The sequence below is a fragment of the Trifolium pratense genome, linkage group LG2, assembly GCF_020283565.1.
Source record: "Trifolium pratense cultivar HEN17-A07 linkage group LG2, ARS_RC_1.1, whole genome shotgun sequence".
In the NCBI taxonomy this organism is placed as follows: Eukaryota; Viridiplantae; Streptophyta; class Magnoliopsida; order Fabales; family Fabaceae; genus Trifolium; species Trifolium pratense.
Window position 1 is genome coordinate 39223135 of NC_060060.1, and position 24822 is coordinate 39247956.

The window sequence follows — 24822 nt, forward strand, 5'->3', positions numbered from 1 at the left end:
ATCTCTAGGAACTGGGATAGATTAGAAAAGCCAAAAGAAATAGTTGTTGCAGACAAGTCAAAACATCAAATATGGTTTAGCCTTAAGGATGTATCTATAGAAATTGAAGGATATAAGTTTTTTATCCCTACAATTTATTTACATGATTCAGGTCTTGATCTAATCATTGGAAACAATTTTCTAAAATTATATGAACCCTTTATTCAAAGGAGTAATACAATTTCTCTTCGATGGAAAAATCTTGGAAATCCAGACGAAAAGAAAATGATTACTACAAAAATAATTACTAGAAATGAAATTTTAAAAATGATTTCTGGCAATTTGAAAAAACTTAGTTCTATTTGGGAAGAGTATAAATTCTTTTCAACTTTAGAAGAAAGACTCGATGAAGTTTGTTCTGATGATCCATTAGATAATCAGAAAAATACTAATCATGAATTAATAATAATTCGACTTAAAAACCCGAATGAAGAAGTCAACGTTCCTAATAGAATTCCATATACTATTAAGGATGTTGAAGAATTCAAAACTGAGTGTAAAGATTTACTTGAAAAAGGATTAATAAGACCTTCTTCAAGCCCACATTCAGCTCCAGCTTTTTATGTCGAAAATCATAACGAGATAAAAAGAGGGAAAAGAAGAATGGTAATTAACTATAAGAAACTCAATCTTGCAACCATTGGAGATTCTTATGGGTTACCTAGAAAAGATTTTATTTTTGAAAAAATTAAAGGTTGTAACTATTTTTCATCCCTTGATGCAAAATCAGGATATTATCAGCTAAGACTTTCTGATGAAACAAAACCTTTAACGGCATTTTCATGTCCGCCACAAAAACATTTTGAATGGAATGTTTTACCCTTTGGGATAAAACAAGCACCTTCAATATATCAAAGATTTATGGATAATTCTTTACAAGGATTAGACCATATATGCCTTGCATATATTGACGATATACTTATTTTTACAAAAGGAACAAAAGAACAACATATCAAGGATGTTGAAATAGTTCTTTTAAGAATTAAAGAAAAAGGAATTGTTATTTCAAAAAAGAAATCACAACTTTGTAAAACTGAAATTGAGTATCTCGGAGTAATCATAAAAGATAATGGAGAACTCAATTTAGCGCCACATACCCAGGAAAAGATTTCCGCTTTCCCTGATGTATTAGTGGATAGAAAACAAATTCAAAGATTCTTAGGATGTTTGAATTATATTGCCAATGAAGGATTTTTTAAAGACTTGGCAAAAGAAAGAAAAATTTTACAAAAGAAAATTTCTGAAAAAATTCCTTGGTCATGGACAGACAAAGATACTAAGATTGTGAAAACAATTAAGAGTAAAATTCAAGTCCTACCAAAGCTTTACAATCCCACAAATGATGACTTTCTAGTTGTCGAAATTGATGCATCCAAAGATACATGGGCAGGATGTATGAGAGCTTTCCCTAACGGAAAAGCAACACTAAAACTCAATGAGTTTGGTGAAAATCTGAGCGTAACCTCAGATATACAATCTGATCTAATTTCGAAAGAAAGAAAGACAGATAAAAAACAAAATTTGGTAGATTACTCTGCTAAATTTAATATAAAAGAAAAAGAGTTATTACTCTGTAAATACATATCGGGAACTTTTTCTGATACAGAAACAAGATATCCGATAGCTGAGTTAGAAACACTTGCATGTGTTCGAGTATTAGAAAAATGGAGAGTAGAACTTCTACCCTCTAGGTTTCTTTTGCGAACAGATTCAAAATATCTAACAGGATTCTGGAGATATAATATAAAAGCAGATTATAAAAGCGGACGATTAATCCGTTGGCAGATGAAATTACAACAATTTCAACCATACATTCAGTATATAAAATCTGAAAACAACAGTTTTGCAGATACTCTTACACGGGAATGGAGCAAGCAATAAAGATCTTGCAACATAATCTGAAACAAAAAGACGAGCAGATTGAAGCTACTCAACAGCGTCTTACAAAACTCTCTTCTGAGAGGGGGGAGATAATTACAACATTACAAAATTTGCAACAATATACAGCAAATACAAACATCAGTGAACCAACTGAAGAAAAAAGCAGCAGCAACACCAAAGAAAATTGGGACTTGCTTGGACAAGATTCTGGAAAATACAACTACTATGTAAAGTATTCAGCTCCAGAAAGCTCGAAGATTCCAATTGAAGCAATAGCACCAAGTGATTGGAAAAAGGAACAAGAATCTTCAGAAACAACTTCAGACAGCAAGAAATCATGGGCTGATGAAGTAGAAGAAGAAGATGAAGCAGGAAAAAATGGTTTGTCAACAACCATCCAAACAAACGATCCCGTAGACAATGAAATGGGAAAGTTCGAAGCTTATGTCATTTTCGATGGTCCAATGAAAGGGATCTACAGAAAATGGGCAATAGCAAAACAGCACATCATCGGAAAAAATGTACGCCACAAAGGCTACAAAACCATTAAAGAAGCAGAACAAGCTCTTTACGGTCCTTACAAGGAAATTACAGCAGCAAAAGATATCCAAAGATCTTCAACAATGGAGTCAAAAAAGAAGCTGTCAATTGATAAAATCCGCCAGCTAGAACATCAAAAAACATTCCACTTAGCAGACCCAACTTTCACAGAGTTTAGTCTTAGATGGAAATGGATAAATAACTATATAGAAGAATTCTCTACAGATTGCTTCTACCCAACAAACAAGTATGGATGTTCAAAAACGGTCCTACTTCCAGGAATAGACAATCAGCTTTGTCTATCATTCTTTCAAAATGGATTGATCAGCACAATTTATCTCGAAGAAAAAGAACAAAGAAGTTTTGGAGAACTCAAATACTTTCCAGAAGAACTTCAAAACCTAGTACAAAAATTCAACAATCTCTTTGCCAAAGGAAAAGAAATATTCCTTCAAATTGATTCAACATATCCATGGTACGATGAAATTACTCTGGATTTAACTATAAAACCACAATATCTCATCAAAATAGGGATATCAAACAAGACATATCCAACTATGTCGAAAGAGAAAAATGAATGGCACCCAGCCAGTTACATTGCACAGATGAAACACTTCAGACAAAAGGTTACCAGGTTAACCCAGCAAACAAACTACAGGGTTGTTTACGACGATCCATCAACAGTCGTTTACAGCGATTCCAGAAAGCCAGCCAAGGAGAAAGATTTACAGGCTGTTAAAAATCTTGAAGAAAGAGTTGACCAGCTAAAGGAAGACTACACAAAACTACCCATGGTAATTAGAGAAGAACTGTGTAGAAATTTTACACAAAGTTACAAAGGACACGTGTGTGAAATCTGTCCGCCAAAATCGTCGGCACAAAACGACAAAGAAGCACTCAGTGGAAAACAACACATCACAATGTAGTGGCAGACAAAGAAAAGCAGCCACCCACTATGTAGGGTCGGATAAGACTGCCTTATCACTAAGGCATCTACTTTATGTAAATTATTGTTTGTCCGTTTTCTTTAGTGCGTTTTTCTTTTGCTTTAATAGCTGTCACGGATAGGGACATGTGAACCACTTGTGAGTCCTACTCCGCTATAAATAAGAGCCTTGATGCTCGTTTGTAATCAGAATGAAATTAAGTTTGAATGAAGTTTTTCATTTCTCCTAAAATCTTAGAATTTTAGTGTTGATAGTTGAGGTAATACTCTGGAGCTATCAGAACGTTGAGGTAATACTCTGGAGCGTTCACAAATCAAAATTCGAAAGAATCATAGACGGTCGTAGTGGACTGATAACAAAGACGAAAGTCATCAATTCAAAATCAAATTCAAGAATATCAAATCAGGTATAAACATGTTTATGTTAAATTTATTTAACATCTTTCAATACTATAGAATATCAAAGTTCTGTTTAAATAATGTTCAAATACATGTTAAAATATTTCAAAGATCAATATGACTGAAGTATCATATTTCGAAGAAACATCTAGCTATCACACAGATGCTATCTGTAATAATAAAATAGAAAGTGCAGAATTATCTTTAACTGCAGAAGAAAATTTCAAAAGAAAATATAACATGTTCAAAAATATTTTCTCAAGAAAAAATATTCTGAAATTTGGAATAATGACAGGAGAAGAAGCAATTCCCATTGATTCTACTCATGGAAATATAGTTATATCTACTATAGATACAACTCAACTTAAAGAAAGAATTAAAACCTTTTCAGAAAATGAAAGATCTAAAATTGGTTATATTCATATATCAACCATTCAGATTTTAATTAAAAGTACTTTTATGAAAGGTATTAATTCACCTCTAGAAATAGCTTTAAAAGACTCTAGAATTCTAGACACAGATCAAGCAACAATTGCAAAAGGAAATTGCAATCTAAAATATGGTAAAATCAAATTTGATATAAATTTACAAATTGGTTTATCCCTAAAAGATAAGGATCTTGATAGATCTATAGTTTTTCATTATAAAATGAAAAACAAAAATTTTATGAAAAAAGGTAATCACCCCTTTACCATTTACTATAGAATTAACTATGCCTTGAGTAATTCACATCATAGTATAGAATTCAAAGGAAAAGACACAATTCATATTGACGAATTGTTTGCACCTATAGTGACTCTAAAGTCACCTATATTCAGAAGCCTAGCAAGGAATAGTTGTTCTTTAATAGAAGCTGACAGAGATCTGTTTGAGGAAACAGAAGACAAATCGTTATTTAGAAGCAAAAGCCTTAGAATAACACCACCCAAAAGAGATTTTTATATCTCAGAACAAAAAGAGCTAAGTAAGCTACATAGTTCAATAGAAGGACTATCCTTACAAGTCCAAAATTTAGATAGAAAAATCTAAGAGATGCCTGGAGCAACTTGGGCATACATTTTAGAATTAGAGTTAAGAGAATACCAAAAAACTCTAAAAATGATTCTAGAAAGAGACCCCACACATATCTACGGATTCTATGATGTGGTTAAGTATAATATAGAGCGCCTTGAAGGCACTATAGAATGGGCATCACAAACCCAAACATATGATGAAGACGACATTAGAAGTTTTCAAAAATGTCTCCAAAGAGACTTAAATCTCTCAAGGATTCAAAAGACCCTCGAAAGATTACCTTCCGCAAATGCAGCTACCAAGCAAGAAAAATCTGGTATCAGAGCGTAACATCCATCCAAGGTTTAAAAATAAAAAGAAAAATCTTTTTAAAAACAGTTTGGTCAAGAACCGATTTAAAAGAAAATCTTTTAAAAACGGTTTTGTCAAGAACCAATTTAAAAGAACAACATTTGCTGAAAGTTACTTAACTTTCCCGCCACAAAGTCAGAGAAAAGCAATCCCTGACTGATATGATAAAGATAGCACACGTCAGTTGCTCGAAAGAAAAAATTATTTTTATTTAAGCAGTCAAAGAAATGAAATTATTATAATAATTTAGACATATAGTTTATTTGTAAAACTATTTTTTTTAAGGAAAAAAGTACGATCATTCGCAATCAAATATTTTTATGTTGAGAATAATCCTTTTATATATACTTTTCAAAATTGACTACACACATTATAGAAAAAAATAATTTATTACACCATATTCTAATAAAATATTAGTATTTAATTTGATTCTTTATAATTTTTTTTATAAGGTGAAGAACATATAGACATCAGGGGATAAAGCATGCTTCGTCCCCATCCTGTGTCTATATCTTTTTATTATAATAAAAAAGAAAAAAACGGTACAAAATTGAGGGGACATAAACCTAACCCAATGAATTCACACACAAAAGCAAAGCGCGTAGGACAATAAAACATTTCAACTTCTAATTAATCCTAAATGACAAAATAGAAATTCCTAAAATACGAGGTGAATGAACCGACCGTCAACACGGAAACAATCCACGTGCCCACTACTCCCTGCACTAAGCACCAAGCGTTAATGGTTTTTTCAAGCGAAACAGTCCGAAATCAAGAAATGATACGAATATTGAAATTGAATCAGCACACCTTGTTGAGAAACCAAAGCAACTCAAAACCATCGAAAGTCAGATCGAGTGATGGTCAATCAAATGGACTGAGCACTCCAAGCACAAGAATCACAAAAAAAAATCGGCGAACCGAGTAGCACGATCAACGACCACTACCATCAACACAGAGTGTATCTACGCACCTAGTCCTTTCTAACAATATAAGGCCGAATTCAATCTTGATGATTCCAACTCATGAAAAAAGTTTCAACAAAAAAAGTGCCAATCCAACAACAGCACACAAAGACGAGAAGAATGCCATTTTTTTATATTAATTAATCAATAATAATAAAAAAAAACATCATACCAAAAAGGGTTAAAAAAATTGAAACATCATGCTGCTTGTAGAAATATGCAGCACTGGATGTTGAATAGTGATGTAGTCATCACTATTCCAACTTCTAATTCTAATTAATTCTAAAAGACAAAATAAAAATACCTAAAATACGAGGCGAATGAATCGACCGTCAATACAGAAACGGTCCATGTATCCACTACTCCCTGCAGTAAGCAGCAAGCGATAATGAAGTTGGTGATTTTTTATAAGTAGTGTAATAATTCTGTAGAAAACATGCCACTTTACATTTGTTATTATTTTCCTTTAAAATATATTTTTATTTTAATTTGTTATTTAAAAATTTGTGTAACTCATGAAATTAATCCCTCTGATGAAGAGAAATTGAAATTTTAATTAGAGATGAAATATTTTTGAAAATAATAAAAACAAACTTTTTTGTATATTTATTAATTTTAAAAAATAAACACAATTGATTACTTCAAGAGACTAGTATTTTTTTGTTAGCAAGTAAAATTAACATAAATTTTAAATAATAAAAAATATTATCGCAAATAAACAAAACATTGAATTTGTAATTGTGACCACACAACCATATATATAGTATTATATACTATTCTTCTAATTGATTCTAGAATCTTTTTGAGAATATTAATATATTATTATATATAAGTTTTGCTATAACTATAGAGGCAGATTCAAGACTAATTTTTTGGTGCGACTAAAATAATAATGTCAAAAATATTTGTCCAATAAATAAAATGTATCGATGAATGATAATGTACAAAACTAAAACCTATATGATGAATTCCGTTTTATTTTTCTGGATGCAAATTGTTTTTATTTATAGAGAAAATTATATGTTGTCACTTGGTGAAGAGATACAACTCGCGACCTCACATTTACACCAAGGCACAGAACCATCAGGTTAATTATTGCCAATACTATTTAATTTTGTCGCTGTTAGAAGAATATAAACATTCTAAAAAAAATATCTATATATATAATTCCTAGATAGTTCTCCTACTATCCATCTTAACCCTAATCCACATCACCCACTTACATCCAATTAAATCACACAATAATGCCACATCACTTCCTTATATTATATCATTTTCATATCTATTTTTTTTGTTTCCACATCACTTCCTTATATTATATCATTCTCATCTCTATTTTTTTTTATATTATATCAATCTCATAATAAATAATAAAGAATTATGTTTCTCCAATTATCCAAAAATTGATGTCACAAGATGTTACAATTTTCTACATTATTATTGAATTATACCTCTCCAATTATCCAAAAATTGATGTCACAAGATGTTACACTTTTCTACATTATTATAACATTTCTTAGTGACAATGAAGATGAACATAGTTGGATTCTCTTTCAACATTTATCCCATTTAAATGTCAACCGTTTTCATAGAAAACAACAAAGAGTTTATAATTTAGTCACACAAAAAATACGAAGAGTGTATACATTATTGACTTAATTACATTATAATTTTAGAGAAGAGTGAATGTTATGCAAAAAGTTAGGTTATGGGATTGAAATATATAATAACCATTATCATTATCATATTTCATTCAATTTTAGTGTGTCGCCTATGCGTTGCACTATTGCATTGGCTGGCGCACCCCACAAAAAAAAAAAAATTCATTCAATTTTGATGGTCCGTACTCATTCTCTAAACATATAGGTATATATATTGGTTGGAGGAAGTTTTTATAATACTTATTGTTACAATTTATACGAATAATTTTTCAACATTATAATATAAAATATCACATAACACCTGTGCATCGCACGGGTGTGGGACTAGTATATATATATATATATAAACATTACACATATAGGGCATGTTGGTTTCAGCTTTAAATAAATAGATTTTTTCTTTGTATTTTTGAAATTAGATTTTTTAAAATCGTTTTTCAAAATATTACAAGATTTTTTATATTCGTTTTTTCTAAATTCAAACACTAATTTTGACATTATATAACATAAACACACATTATTGAAGATCAAAACATAGTGAAAATCACAATTTTCTGAAAAAATTGCTTATCAAAAAAAAAAAAAAAAAAACAATTTTCTGAAAAAATTATATTTCAAAAATGATTTTTATGAAAATCTATTTGAAATAGCTTCAAAATTAAATGATATTTAAGTCACTAGATTTGGTCTAGTCGTGAGGGGTTTGGGTAATACGTTATAGGTCATGGGTTCGATCCAAGGTCATTGTAAACCAAAAAAAAAAAATTAAATGATATTTCGAAATTTTGATATTCAAAAAAAATTTCAATAAAATGATCAAATACCTAAAAAGTTTATAAAAAATTTCTTTGTAAATTTTTTTTAATCAAAATTATGTAACAGTACAAAGACAAGTAAAATAAGAGAATTTTCTAAAAGGAGTTTATAGAAGAAAAAAAACCTATAAAAGCTTCACTCTAGAATATATATGTTATATCCTAAACTGAACTCCATCTCCCTTCAAATTTAGGCGCAAAACCATTCCAAGCTAGCTTGTTTGATCAACTTGTCAAAAAGATATGGGTAGTGAATATCACACTTCACACATTTTTTTCTTTCCTTTTCTTGCTCCTGGTCATAGCATACCAATGGTTGATATGGCCAAACTATTTGCATCAAAAGGTGTTAAAGCCACAATCATTACCACACCCCTCAATGAACCATGCATCTCAAAATCTATAGAAAAGTCCAAAATTAATGGCCACAATATACACATCAAAACCATTGAGTTTCCATCCTCACAAGTTTGTTTACCAAATCAGTGTGAAAATATTGATTCAATTCCTTCACCCGAAACCTTTACTACGTTTTGTAAAGCCACAAAGTTGTTACAAGAGCCACTTGAGAAACTACTACTTGAGCAAAATCCAGACTGTGTTGTTTCTGACTTGTTTCTTCCATGGACATATGATTCTACTGTCAAATTTGAAATTCCTAGAATTGTGTTTAATGGTTGTGGTTTCTTCTCCTTGTGTGCTGTAGAGTGTATGAGACTCTATGAACCTTTGAAGAATGTTTTTTCTGATTCAGAAACCTTCGTTATTCCTAATCTTCCCGGTGAGATTAAAATGACAAGGTTACAGATACCACCTTTTGAGATATTGAAGGAATTTGAAGGAATGGCGAGATTACTACGAGAAGCAAAAGAATCAGAATTGAAGAGCTTTGGAGTAATTGTTAACAGCTTTTATGAACTTGAAAATGTTTATGCAGATTATTACAGGAAAGCACTTGGAAGAAAAGCATGGCATATTGGTCCTTTGTTTCTTTGCAACAAGGATATAGAGGAAAAAGCAAATAGAGGAAACTCGGATTCTATTGATCAGCACGCGTGCTTAAAATGGCTTGACGCGAAGAAACCCAATTCAGTAGTTTACTTATGCTTTGGAAGTATGGCAAACTTTTCTGACACTCAGCTTAGAGAAATTGCTATGGGACTCGAGGCGACAGGGAAAAATTTCATTTGGGTGGTGAGGAGAAGCAAAGAAGATCGAGACGAATGGTTACCAGAAGGATTTGAGAAGAAAATGGAAGGAAAAGGAGTAATTATAAGAGGTTGGTCTCCACAAGCGTTGATTCTTGAACACGAAGCAACAGGGGCATTTGTGACTCATTGCGGATGGAATTCGATATTAGAAGGAATAACTGCAAGGGTGCCTATGGTAACTTGGCCTGTTGCTGCTGAGCAATTTTACAATGAGAAATTGGTGAATGAGGTACTTAAAATTGGTGTACCAGTTGGTGTTAAGAAATGGGTTGGATTGGAAGGGGATAGTGTTGAATGGAATAAAGTGGAGAAGGCTGTGAAGAGGATTATGGAAGGGGAAGTAGCAGAGGAAATGAAGAACAATATCAAAGTGTTATCAGAGTTGTCTAAGAGGGCTGTGGAAGAAGGTGGATCATCTTACTCAGATTTGAATGTTTTAATTGAGGAGTTGAGTTTGCTTAGGCATTAAAATTCTACACAATAATGTATTACTAATGCTTTGATATGCATATATGTTGTCTTGTTTGTATCTTCTCGTTGCTTTGTTATCTGAATTTCAATAATTTAAGTTAAATGTACAAGTTTTAAAATATTGTTTCCACAACCTATATCTTAAGTGTGCATGTTAACATTTCTATACTTAATTTATCACAACCATAGTAATCTTGTGATAAGTGTGAGGTGAGTTAAGTCTCAAATTGCTTAGAAAAGTGAAGGTTGAACACTTTATAAGTAAGATGGCCAATAAATCTAATGCAATAAGATTTTGAGTTAAAGTGTGGTGTCCAACTCACTTGTATCACAGAAAAAGATCTTTCATTGGTTTCGCAAACCATGGTGGTTACTCTTCCACGACATTGTTTGGAAGACCGTCTAGTTTGGTGTGCATCAAATGATGGTAACAAGGCTACTCTGTTACTTCAAATCATCAGATTTTGACAAATCTCTCCATCAAGCCTAGGTTGTGTAATGTTCCGAAAATCACTCTTGTCATGTTAACATTGATGGCTCGGTGTGTGGAACACCGGCTATGGCTGCTTGTGGTGGACTATTGCGGGACCATTTAACAAATTTTCAGGGCTGCTTTTCTCAAAAGCTTGGTTCGGTTTCAGTTATGCACGCAAAAATTACCACAATCGTTATTGCGTCGAAATAGCTAGTATATAAGGTTGGAATAATTTTTGGATTGAAAGTGACTCAACAATTGCTCTTGCTAAATGCATTTGACAACATTGACATTGTCCTTTGGAATTGTTGTGCGAACATACTTGGTCATTCCATTGTAGGCTCTGCTTGGTTTGGTGGGATTCCAAACATGAATACTTGTTTATAGATTCATTGAATATTTTTAATCTCAAAATAAATTTATTATCTAATCAACTAAGTTGACGATTCAACGTTATTAATAAAACTCGTAATATTTTTTTTCTCTTTTTTTATATATAATAAATGAGAAAAAAATTAAATAAAAAGTCACATAATTTTGACGGTAATAATTGTCTTTGATAATATTGACCAATTTTTAATTTTTTTCATTAAATAATATTTATTTTGTTGGTTCACTGAAAAAGTCAGTTTTTTTTATTCTTCTAGATTCATCTTCTCCAATCCCTTGAGTCTTTAAAATCTATTCATTTGCTTTGATTAAGAAAATATACACACACAATTGGTTGTGCATCCCTAAAATCGATCAATCCTTTCTTTCTCCAATGAATAATGGTGAATATAATCTTACTTTCATTGTGCATAGCTGCAAAGCTATCACCTTTACTAATCATACTATCATTTTTGAAAACTTCACCTTCACTTCCACCTCAAACTCTAATTACCACCATCAATACCATTATATCCCCTCAAAACACCACATATAAGGCAAATGATTTCAAAGAACTAGACAAATTGAGAATCAATTTCAATCAAAACACCAATCTCTCCACCCCTAACAATTCTCCCCAACCCCATTGTCATCTTGACCCCCATGACCTCTAGTCCTAACCACCAACCATCCTCACCTCGTCGACTACCACCATCCTCACCTAGATTACAACTACTCATTTTGATCGTGCGTGCAACCATCCATCAGAGTCACAACAACCCTAAAAGATAGTGCAATCAACTATATATTGGATCATGTTATTCCCATTTCACGTAAACACTTCATCAAACTCAAGCTTTCACATCTTGCAATCTCATGGAGTCAAATCTAACACATCAAAGTGTCACTTCAGATTAATTCAAATTGGTATGATATTATCTCGCTATTTGTAAATATTAAAATCAACAATGAGAATTAGAGATAGATAAACTAAATTAATTTACTAATTACGAAATCATAAAATTAAGCGACTCTTTACATATTATTCTCAAGAATTAGAGGTACATATATTTTGTTTTTTAATATGATAGAGAAATACAAATAAATGAGTTTTCAAGTGCTTATCGATTATTGTAGTCGAACTCGTATATTTCCTCATCAATTGAATTTATTTGTATAAGATGCACCTGATTTAAATGATGAAGTGGAAATCTGCTTGTCCTATATCGAGAATTGAACTTGGACATTGAAGGTATGTCTTCTCTTTTGTCCCCTAATTAATAACGCAAGACACAATAATGGAGTTACAATGAAGGATCTTTTGTCATTTCAAACTCATTCGCTCAATCATGTAGTACAACATGGCAATGCATATAGCAGGCTAGGTTTCTAAGGATTGAAATAAGGTTTCCTTCTCATCCTCTTATCAGTCAACAACGTCATATTTATCATCATCCCACACATGTTACGAATGGAGTTCCATCAAATCCTCTACCTTGATTTAAATGATGAAGTGGAAAGTATGATTTACCTATATCGAGAAAATCACATGACCATTGAAGGCATGTCTTATGAGGAACTTCTTGCATTGGGTGAGAGGATTGGAAGTGTAAACACTAACACTAGTGTAGTGTTTACACTGTCAATCCTCTCACCCAATGCAAGAAGTTCCTCATAAGACATTCCTTCAATGGTCAAGTGATTTTCTCGATATAGGTCAATCATAATTTCCACTTCATCATTTGAATCAACAATATGATCGAGGTACTGAAAACTAGGTAGAGGATTTGGTGGAACTTCATTCGTAACATGCATTGGATGATGATAACTATGACGTTGTTGACTGGCAGGAGGAGGAGAAGGAAACCTAATTCGTTTCCTTATAAACCTAATCTGCTCTATGGATTTCATTGTTGTCCTACATGATTGAGTGAATGAGTCGTGCGGTGGTGAATCCATTCCACCTTTGATTCCGTCGTGGCAATAACGAGAAGTCTATTTCTGTTACCTTGGATTGACATTGCAGAGTGGTTGAGACTCTATGTCGTTCAACTGTACTTCATTTTCCTGAATCACGTTAGGCAGACTTCTTTGGATTCCTTCTATCTGAGAGACACTATCTCTTCAGTAATGGGATCTTGAGTCCTCTCATGTTTTGTAGCATAACATTTTATTGCTAAAGGAGGTTCAAGATGTTCATCAAGAGATCATTTGAGATCCTCCTACGCTGTGGAAGCGTGTTCGAATATTTTCCGTGATCATTATCGTCTATTTTTTATTTCCTTCGCCAACGATGGTGCTTTGAGGAATTTTAGATTAATGCGGTGACATATGTTACGGGCGCTACACCACCGGTTGAATTTGCACCTAGAGGAGTGAAAACGCTGAAGTGCACGATTCTTGGAGTTTCTCAAGAGTGTTTCATGTAGATGACTCATTGATAACCGATGAAAGCACCAGTTCTAAAATTGTCTCTATCAATTGCAGCATCGATCACTACATCGAGGTGACATTATTTTTGCGCGTGGCCTTAGATCCTGCCATCAGAGAAGATATTGAACGGTTGAAATGTTGAGAAAGGTTCGAGAAATTCATGGGAAGGATGTTCCCACAAACTATGTCCCTATTCTCCTTGTATTAGAACGAGATAGCTTCGACGACGAAGCTTGAGGCAATTATCTTGGTGATAGGATTCAAGTACAGTGGGGAAGGTACATGCAAAACATGTTAGAACTACAATGCTCTAGTCAGTATGTGATCAAGGAGGAGTGCAAGGAGAGACGGTTATAACCATTTGTGACAGCTGTCAATAGTTGGCATGGAGTAATGGGAGTCGTTGACCTGGATCTAACAGTCCTAGGAGCGTTGCAAGGAGAGTATTAGTTGTAGGGGGTGTACAAGAAATATGGCGTCTGTTACCCTTAGCTTGTACGTGAAGCTCCCAGAGCGAAGTGGACTTCGGCTGGAATTTAGAGCACCTGGGCCGTGTGTATTGGGCATTGGCCTAGTCCGGACAGTTTCAATTGATTGACCTCTATTTTAATGTCTTATTTTTCTGTCAAATAAGATGATTCAACATCAATATCAGGACAATTAGAGTGGACTCTGTATGCAAATCTCTTGCTAAATAAATTCTTTATTGTGTTTCTTTATTCAAGAGCATGAAAAAAAAAACTTTTCGAATGATTGTATTACTTAAGTATATACTCTACTCTAACTTTATTACTATAATGAATTTAAAGGTATTTTATATTTTCATGATGTTGATTATTCTCTATATTTACGTTTCAATTTGTACTTTTGCATGATTTCTAACTGGGAATAGTGAATATGCATTCGTGAAGAACAATAACATCACAAAGCTTTTGGCGTGAGTGATATATAATTGGAATTTTCAATTGTCAATGGATTGGCTTGCATCAGAAGTTTATCATTGATAGGTGAGTCAACAAATTCATAAGATGGATTATATTATGAAGTATTAAATATGGTGAATTGCATTTATAGGTGAGTCAAAATATTCATCAGGTGGATTATATTATGAAGATTACTTCTCTGATTCAATTTTCTTGATTATAATTAACACATTTTGTACAATAAACACTTAATTTGAAATATAAATTATATATGTCTCAGTTTTACTATGCACATTAATGTATTTATTTAGTTGATAAATCAGTTAAAAAGAAATAGATTTATATATAAGAATTATTTTTTAAAAATTAAGAATTCAAATTAGAGACCAAATTATTGACCAATTTATTCTAGATTTTGCTATAATTAGACACTGATTTCTAAAGTCAGTCTCAATTCTCTAAATCATCATTAAAACCGGCTTTTAAATTGGTCTCTAAAATGGTCACCAAACCGATATCTAAAAAGAGTCTCTAATTTGGTCTCTATGTTAGCGACCAGTAATTTAGCACTGATTGATTTCCACCAAAATTGGTCTTTAAATCTGTCACTAAACATGAAATTTCTTTTAGTGGCAATTGCTAACATAGACCATCTAAATATCTGGTCTACGGTGAACTTGTGTCAAAAAATTATCAAAATTTTTAATTATTATTGACGATACTTCTTTTTTTTAATACATTGTTGACAATACTTATAGGAAATAAAAACTTATGACCCTTAAATTTTTACGGCTAAAACGATGACGTAATTGATGATAGTTCAATAACAGATGCATCTTTATTTTTCGTTGTTATAATCAAACCGATATTAATTAAATTATTTTTACAATTATAAAAATTGCAAATACCATTAACCCTCTAAATTCAAAAATCTAAATTTATCATATTAATGCTTGTAACATTTTTATCGATATATCTCCCATTTAGAATTTACCTTTACTGTGTTGCAGATTCAGAAAATGCAGTGCTTCCTGCTAACATCACATGGGTTCTTTTATTGAAACTTTTGTAAACATTTATGGCAAGGGGGCTGGCACAGTTGTGATAAATTAAACATACTTTTTTTTTTTACTAAAAAATATTGATTCATTTAAATTAAATTAAAAATTACATAGATTATTACATTGTTAAAAATTAAAAAGATGAATCTACAAACAATATTGCAGCACCTAGATTAAAAGTAACGGAAATATTCATAATCCCGGATTTGCAACGTTGACGTCCAAGTCTTCATCAGATCTGTAATGAGTTGAAGTGAATATATCAATTTGAATCAATGAAACATCGTACTAAGACAAAAACCAACAGACGCCGCACAATACGACGACAAACTGAAAAAAAAAAAAAAAAAACAAAGAAGCAAATCTATGTGGATAACCACTTATTTAAATAAAAAGCGAGACAAAACCGTGTTGAGGGGTGATTTCATGCCAAAAACCACCCCCTATAATGAAAGAATGAAATGAAAGAAAAGTTGAGAGAAAATGGGGGGCAGCTAACCCTATTTTGTGTATCTTGTTTTGAAGTTATAAATAAATTAAGGGTCATGCTAACTAGTGCCCCCAGGGCACTAGTTAAGGATACAAAAAAAGCAATTTTTGCATTGTAAATGACACTTTTTATACTTTACAAACATTGACTACACAAGTTTCAATGTAATTTTACTATAATTAGTATCCTTAACTAGTGCCCGGAGGCACTAGTTAGCATTTTCCATAAATTAATTAAGCATACTTAAATTACCTATTTCAGTTTAGCTCAAATAATTGAAATTTAGATAACAAAGCAACTAAATAGAGAGAAATAAACACAACACTCTCATACCAATAACATTGTTATGTGCTATATCAATGCCTAAGCAAACTCAACTCTTGAATTAAAGCATTCAAATCTAACCAAGATGATCCTTCTTTTTTCACTGCATTCATAGCTAACTTTGATAACACTTTCACCTTGTTCCTCATTTCCAATGCTTCTTCTCCTTCCATAATCCTTTTCACAACCTTCTCCACTACATCACATTGAACAAAACCCCCCTCTAATCTATTCCATTTTTTAACACCAATAGGTACACCAATTTGAAGTACCTCATTCACCAACTTCTCATTGTAAAATTGCTCAGCAGCAATAGGCCAAGTAACCATAGGCACCCCTGCAGTTACTCCTTCTAATACCGAATTCCATCCGCAATGAGTCACAAATGCCCCAATTGCTTCATGTTCAAGAATCAACACTTGAGGTGCCCAACCTCTAATAATCAATCCTTTTCCTTCCATTCTTTTCTCAAATTCTTCTACCCAATCTTCATCGATTTTCGGCACCACCCAGATGAAAATCTGTCCTGATGCCTCAAGTCCTATAGCAATTTCTTGAAGTTGAGAGTTAGAAAAGTTTGCCATACTTCCAAAACATATGTAAACAACTGAATTGGGTTTCTTCATGTCAAGCCATTTTAAACACACTTGTTGATCAATAGAAGAATCTCTTCCTCGGTTCGCTTTTTCTTCTGAATCAGTATTGCAAAGAGATAAAGGACCAATATGCCATGCTTTTCTTCCAAGTGACTTAATAAAATAATCTGCATAAACACTTTCAAGTTCATAAAAGCTATTAACAACCACTCCAAAGCTATTAAGTTCTGATTCTTTCATTTCATGGATTACCCCTCCCATTCCTTCAATTTCCTTCAAACTCTCAAAAGGCGGTATCTGCGACCTCGTGATTTTAATCTCACCAGGAAGATTAGAAATAACAAACGGTTCGTTATCAGAAGAAACATTCTTGAAAGGTTCATAGAGTCTTATACACTCAGTAGCACATAATGAGAAAAAACAAGTACCATGAAAAACAAGTCTAGGAATTTGAAATTTAGCAGCAGAATCAGTTGTCCATGGAAAAAACACATCAGCAACTACACAATCTGGAATTTGTTCAAGTAATAGTTTCTCAAATGGCTCTTGTAACAACAATTTTGTGGCTTTCCAGAACTCAAAAAAATATTCATGTGAAGGGATTGAGTCAATATTTTCACAACCATTTGGTAAACCAGCTTTTGAGGAAGGAAATTGTATGATTTGAATATGAATATTGTGGCCACTAAGTATGGATTTTTCTATAGATTTGGAGATAAAAGGTTGATTGAGAGGTGTGGTAATAATTGTGGCTTTGACACCTTTTGCTGCAAATGATTTGGCCATGTCAACTGCTGGTATGATATGGCCATGAGCAAGAAAAGGAAAGAAAAATATGTGCAAAGATTCATATTCAGTACCCATTTGTTTTCACTATTGAGCTAACTAGAAAGCTTGTGTTGGCTCAGTTTTGTATATAATATCTAATCTAAAGCAAGACAATTTATAAGTACAGGTACTAGTAGTTTATTCATGGATTCATTTTTTTTTGTATCTTTTTCACCATGTAAAGAAATGGATATTCTTTTCAGACCAATGAATATACGTGTTCAATTTCTCATCTTTAGTAGCTATATATGTATATGCTGATATATAATAAATGACATGATGGCTTGATGGGGAATATATATATATATATATATATATATATATATATATATATATATATATATATATATATATATATATATATATATATATATATAAAATTGAGTTAAAAATTAGAGATTAACTCAATTCTAAGATAACCGGATTCAATTATTCACTTAGTCAGTAATTTTAAATCCATTAGAGCTAAACTGGGCATGTATTAGAGGAAATTTATCTACAATCAAATTGGTTAACAACACATACAGGGGATATTGGTTTGTTAACAGTGCAGGTTCTTATGTGTTAATGTTTGTTTTAGGAGCTGCAAGAGGGATTCGTAGGTTAGCTGTTTATATGTAAATCTTGTAATTAAATTTTGTAGCTGGTGCATTTATTAGAGGCTTAGAGTTGATTTAGTAGCCCAATTGGCATGGACCATATATTTATGCCCATGGTTTTTGTTTGGGAGCTACTTTTGCCACCCGGTTACTCGCGCACCTTATTTTTACATATACCCTACTTAAGTCGCGGATATGTAAAAATCAGAAATTTTGAAGAAAAAAAAATCGTCCGCTACTTAAGTCGCAGACAGTGTTTGACTAACCAGTAGGACAGCAAAAGTAACTACCTTTTTGTTTTGTACTGGGCTAACGCTCAATATACATGGCCCAAGCTTTCTAAGATCCAGTTCGAAATCATTCCTTCACGAAGGCTTATCATGAAAGCCAATGGTTACGGACAAGGTAGCTACCAAGGTCATATATGAGACATGACGAAGAGGGCAATCGTCCTAAGTTCCAAAACATAAGTAAAAAATTTAGGCCCAAATTATCTTTTAGGGGTCTATTTAGCCTAACAAAACAAAAAAATAGTATCACTAATTGGTTTCGAGTGCATTCCACCAGCTTTTGGCGACTTTAACTTTCAACTCGATTCACCGCCTACATGCCCTTTACGCCCAGTCATTTCGAAGAAAAATTCTTAATAGAATTTCGTTCGTCGCTTCATATTCTCTCTCGACGTACATACCATTATATCAAGTACCGAATAAATACTCATATTTGAGGGACCAAATTTTTTTATAAAAATCTAAAACTTATTTAACCCTATATTTTATTACCATCACCTTCAACTCTTAGTCAAAGATGTGCTTACTATTCACAATCATCATCATCAAGCTCTTTACACTCGTCTCCCTCAGTTTTTAGATGTTATCAATAAATAACATACATGCCAAGTTTAATGCTTTTATTGAAGACACTTTCATTTAGAATAGTAACAAAAACGACACCTACACCACTAAAAGTAGTTACATTTAGTTACTCTCGCAAAATGACCTGGTAACGCGTCTTAATATGACCCATTCTTGGTCTTCGATATGGAAGTTACAACTTCCTGAAAAGATTCAATTTTTATATTGGTTGGCCTGTCACAATTCGATGTTTACTCATTCCTTGCTTAACCATAAAAAGATAAATCTTCTCACACTTGTGTTCATTGTGGCCTTTAAGATGAGACTTTCCTCCATTGTGCAGTTGATCGTAATTTCTCTCGAAGCATTTGGCTCCACATTGGTTTTCATAAAGAGAATTTCTTCTCTTACATGGACATTCATGTTGGTTAAAGCTTGGTTCTTTGGGCTCCTAAACTTTCATCTTCTCATCTTGCTTGTTTTTTTATGAGGATTTTCAAAATATTAAATTTTTTATAATTTTTACTAATAGACAACTAAAAATATTAGTGATCAAAATTGTGCATCGACATACGTGCAATGATCAAATTAAGTCTTATATTTATGGCCGGATAGAGTATTAAACATAGTTAATGATGTACTCCATCCGGCCTCAATTATAAGCAAATTTTCACTTTTTAAATTTATTGAATAACTAAATATTTGAGCTATAATTAAGGTCAGATACATTACTTATCCAATAAAATCAGAAAAGTGAAAATTTACTGGCGGAATGAATAAAATACTTAAGGGTGTGTTTGGTTCGGGGGTTTTGGAGGGGAGGGGAGGTGAGGGGAGGGAATATTTTAAATTTTTTGTGTTTGGTTCAATTTTTAGGAGGGGATATGAGGGGAGGGGAGGGGAGCAAAATCCCTCATAAACTCAATTTTTGCTTCCCCCTAAATTGGGGGGATTTGGAGGGGAGGTGAGGTGAGGTGAGATGTGTTATTGTAATTTTAATTACATTGACATAATTATCCTCATAATTATTTTAAAATGCCAAAATTATCCTTGTAATCACAAATTATTTCTTACAGTTCAAACGTGCAATTTTTCATCACTTGTCTGCATATTTCTTACGGTTCTAACTTTCAATTTTTTTTTTCAAGTTTTTGTTACGGTATTTTATTATCACGTATGCTATATTTTTTTTTAAAAACCATTTTGTTTAATATAGTATTTGTTTTATAACTTACGCAGTACTACGTACATGTTTGCTACTACTGAAAGGTTTTTTTTTTTTTCAGGCCAATTTAATTTCGTTTATATTTTTTACATATTCTATAATTAATTTGCTTCTATATCTCTTAATTGTTTTACTTTGTGGTCTGTTACTATTTTATTATATCTATTTATATTTTATTAGATACATTTTTTTTTATAAGTAAATTATTATTAGGTACATTTGTATAGAATTTAATTTTATAAATATTATATTGGATTAAATGGATCATCATCGAAAATGTCCACTTGAAGCACGCAAAGCTGTGATTATGCAACTGGTCTTTGGTTCATCTGATTAATCATCCTATAATGGTGCTATGATGTTTATGAATACTTTATTTGCATTTTAATATGTTTTTTAATATTTGGAACACTTGTTTGAATATTTACGAATATTTTGGAGGTTGTACGATATATTTTGTTTGAATATTTTCTTCCGTGTTTTATTGAATCAAAGTTTTTGTTTTAATGTCTATGTCGTGAATTTCTTGGTGTGGTAGTGAGTTTCGTGTATGTGATATTTTTTTTCTTTGAAAAGTATGTGTTATTTGTTTTGATGTAATAATAAAGAGATATTAGTTTTTACAATATAAGTGTTATAAGATTTTAAGGGTAAAAAAGTAAATTGCTTTTAAAATACCTCCCCTCCCCTTGTGAACCAAACGTATATTTAATTAAAATACCTTACCTCCCCTCCTCTCCCCTCTTTTGAACCAAACACATATGTAATTAAAAAATTTCCCTCCCCTCCCCTTCCCTCCCCTCCCCTCTATAAAAATACCTCACCTTCCCTTCCCCTATTTTGAACCAAACAGACCCTAAGAGTTAATGGCACCGGTTAGCATGACCCAACATATTTTTGGATCCACATTTTCTATACGTGCAGCATCCTTAGTGGACCTACAAACGTGGTCCATAGCATTTACATAGCCACGACCTATGCCTGGATACGTGACCCCTTCTCAATCTCCTCCGTGATTCCTCTGTCTCTCTTCCCTAACTTCAATAAACCCTCGGGCCCCCCTTCCCTTATTAGCACTAATACTACTAGTCCTACCACTACAAATAGCTAGACAATAAACCTCATCTTCTAACCCGCAGTCATAAAATCGAATATCAATAATCATTTAATCTTTGTGATATCCGACTTTATAACTGCGCGGGCTCATGCCAAGGACGGCAACAATAGTCCCTCCCTCAACTTGCTGACAAATGTTAGAATCAGGCACAGCACATAGATAATAAGAGTACAATCCTCAATAACCATAACCAAAAACTACAATCACTCTCTCTCTCTGAAAATGAAGAACAATTCAAATCCAAAACTAATACTCTTCCACCCATCACTCCACAAACAACCCCCAACAGGATACTTTCACTCTCACCGTCTCTGCCTTTTCTTCATCTTCCTCACTTTCTTCACAATAGTCTTCACTCTCACTCTCATCACAACAATCTCCTCTTCCGCCGCAAACTCCGCCGCATCCCTCACCTCCTCTCCTCCTCTTCCACCCTCGGTAACAAAAGCCCTCCTCCACTATGCTTCCACCTCCAACTCCACCACAAAATCCATGTCCTTTGCAGAAATCAACACCATAACAACAACTCTTCACCTTACACCACATCCCAACTTTCTCATATTTGGTCTCACCCATGAATCACTTCTCTGGGCAGCACTGAATCAAAATGGTCGAACAGTTTTCATTGACGAATACGAATACATAATCTCGAAATTCGAACAAGCTAACCCAGGAATTGAAGCTTATGATGTTCAGTTCACAACAAAAGTTAGTGAGTACCCAAAATTGCTTTCTAAAGCAAAAGCAGAGTCCAAACGTGATTGTAAACCAGTTCAGAATCTTTTATTCTCAGAGTGTAAACTTGGTATCAACGATTTACCGAACCACATTTATCAAATTTCTTGGGATGTGATTCTGGTGGATGGGCCAAGAGGGTATTTTCCGGCAGCTCCGGGGAGAATGTCGCCGATCTTTACCGCCGGAGTGTTGGCTCGGAGCAAGAAAATGGGAAAAACTCATGTGTTTGTTCATGATTTTGGTAGAGAAGTTGAGAAGATTTTCAGCAATGAGTTTCTCTGTGAAGAGAATTTGGTTAACAATGTGGATCAATTGGGTCATTTTGTGGTGAAGAGTGAAACCACCGACAATGGTGAAAATTCTGAATTTTGCAGAAATTCGAGTTCTCCTTTGTTGTCTTTGTCGGTGTCAAAGGATGTTGACTGAGGAATATTTACAGTTATCTTCTTTGAACAAATCTGTAAAATTGTGTATTATTTTTAGCTTATAGTATTTTTAAATTTTAATAGAAAAGAATTGTAATTTAATTTTGCTTTACAATATTGGAGTGCCTTTTTCTCCCCAAAAAAGGGGTGAGAACGTGATAATGGATCTTTACAAATTTATTCTATATAATCTGCTATGATTAGTTCTCTGTTTATTTTTTGATAAACTAAACTTTTAGATTTGTTAATTTGCAAGCGGAGCCTAAAGAAATAGGAGTGCGTCCAAGTGCATATTTGGATTCATTTGATAAAGTCACACTCACACCTAACTAATGTCATTATGCAAAGGTATATTTTGAATTTTTAACAAAATCATGCACTCTTTCAAATTGGTCTGCCTTTATCCTTACAAGATGACTATGGTAATTCTTGGTTAATTGTGAAATGTCTTAGAATTGAGAGTTCTAATCCAATCCTATAAAACCAGACTTCTATATAAACACATATTCAGATCATTTTATAATTAATGTACGACTTCTTAACACATTCTTTCGCACTCAGCGTTATTGACTTTGTGTGGGGATATAAATTGTGGATGATGTGATCAGAAACTTGATAGTAGCGGCTCAGCGGATCCTGGAGAGGCTCTGATACCATTTTAGAATTGAGAGTTGAGCCTAATTGAACCCTACAAAATCGGCTTGTAAGGTAAGAATTGTCTCTGCTATATAAACACATATTCAGGTCATCTCGCAACCGATGTGGAACTTCTTAACAAAATGTATAAAATCTACCACGAATATTATCTTTAACTGTTAGAAATATCGAAATTTATTAGATCGAATGATCGGATTTTGAATTTCAATCTTTTGCGTGTGACTTAAATTTTTTTTAATCAATGCGATTTGTAGAATTATAGACAACTAGTCCCTTACTCGTGCGATGCACGGGTGTGATGCGTTGTTTTATATTATAATTGGAGAAATTGAAACAATAAATATTATTAAAATAATAAAATAGAGAATCCGAGATTCAAACTCCAACGATAGCATGGTTGAAGTGTTTTCGCTTAATTAGTCCACAAAAAATATCAAATTTATAATTAATTAGAGCATCTAGTTTTATAAATATATAAATAGGGGATTTGATGAACTCCTCAATAGTCATTCTTTGTGTTTGCATTAAATCATCGGCTAAAGGAACAACAATAGGATCGGTAATCTGACTCACACCTTGAATTATTTAGAAGTTATTATAGAAGATCATTTAATTGACAAAAAAATGAAAATTAAAATGACGCATTTTAATCATACATAGATAATAGATAATTTTGTCGGTTTAGAATTACCATAGGAATGCTAATTTGAATTACTCCTCACAATAGATAATGCGAAGTATTTAGTTTTGAAAAAAATTCATGGGTGTAATCATCACAAAAACACCAAAACCACTAAAAGAAAGAGATTAAAACAAAAATTATGATGAAGAAGAATGATGGTCACCCATCATCTGCAAAAAAGGAAATATTACAAAACAATGATAACAAATAATCACATAATTTGGACAAATGAAGAGAAGCATAAAAGTTGTATGAATGAAGGTAATATATATAGGGGTAAGGGATGGACACATTTAAGGGGAAAAAAACTTGAAAAGAGCATATGAAAAGATAATGCATATAAATGGTGCAATATAAAAAGGAAAATGAATTTGATACATAAATGTTGATTGGTAGGCATTGGAAGTGGAGCAAAAATTAAATTAACTTCTAAATTGAATTTTAGAGAGAAATAGGAAGTGATGTGGCATGATAGAGTGATTTAATTGGATGTATTGGATGACATGGCTAAATAAAAAAAATTGATTGGTTCAAGTAGAATAGGGTTTAGATAAGCATTAATATAACTATCTGAAAATTATATATATTGATTTAATTGGTAACTTGAACAACCATACATGTTGGTGGGTGTGCGGTTCATGAAGTGTTTTTGGTTGAGAATAAACAAACATGAAAGGCCATGAAAAGGAAATGCAAAAAGTACCATGAGGAAATTTAAGTCTAGAAAGTAAAT

The 24822-nt window shown here is 32.7% G+C and overlaps 4 protein-coding genes across 4 annotated transcripts; 3 read left to right on the forward strand and 1 right to left on the reverse strand.

Moving 5' to 3' along the window:
- Positions 1-3922: 3922 nt before the first annotated feature.
- On the forward strand, positions 3923-5316 carry LOC123907269. Its single transcript, XM_045957465.1, has one exon. It carries the CDS (start codon positions 3923-3925, stop codon positions 4832-4834), a length of 912 nt encoding a protein of 303 aa, XP_045813421.1. The 3' UTR covers positions 4835-5316.
- Positions 5317-8778: 3462 nt separating this feature from the next.
- LOC123907268 (scopoletin glucosyltransferase-like) lies at positions 8779-10398 on the forward strand. Its single transcript, XM_045957464.1, has one exon. It carries the CDS (start codon positions 8855-8857, stop codon positions 10289-10291), a length of 1437 nt encoding a protein of 478 aa, XP_045813420.1. The 5' UTR covers positions 8779-8854; the 3' UTR covers positions 10292-10398.
- A 5219-nt stretch (positions 10399-15617) lies between these two features.
- Positions 15618-17967, reverse strand: LOC123907270 (scopoletin glucosyltransferase-like). Its single transcript, XM_045957466.1, has 2 exons — positions 16378-17967; positions 15618-15792 (listed from the first exon to the last, which is right to left on the reverse strand). The coding sequence occupies exon 1, from the start codon at positions 17826-17828 to the stop codon at positions 16401-16403; it is 1428 nt and encodes a 475-aa protein (XP_045813422.1). The 5' UTR covers positions 17829-17967; the 3' UTR covers positions 15618-15792; positions 16378-16400.
- Positions 17968-21544: 3577 nt separating this feature from the next.
- LOC123907272 (protein IRX15-LIKE) lies at positions 21545-22909 on the forward strand. Its single transcript, XM_045957467.1, has one exon. The coding sequence runs from the start codon at positions 21810-21812 to the stop codon at positions 22749-22751; it is 942 nt and encodes a 313-aa protein (XP_045813423.1). The 5' UTR covers positions 21545-21809; the 3' UTR covers positions 22752-22909.
- Positions 22910-24822: the final 1913 nt, after the last annotated feature.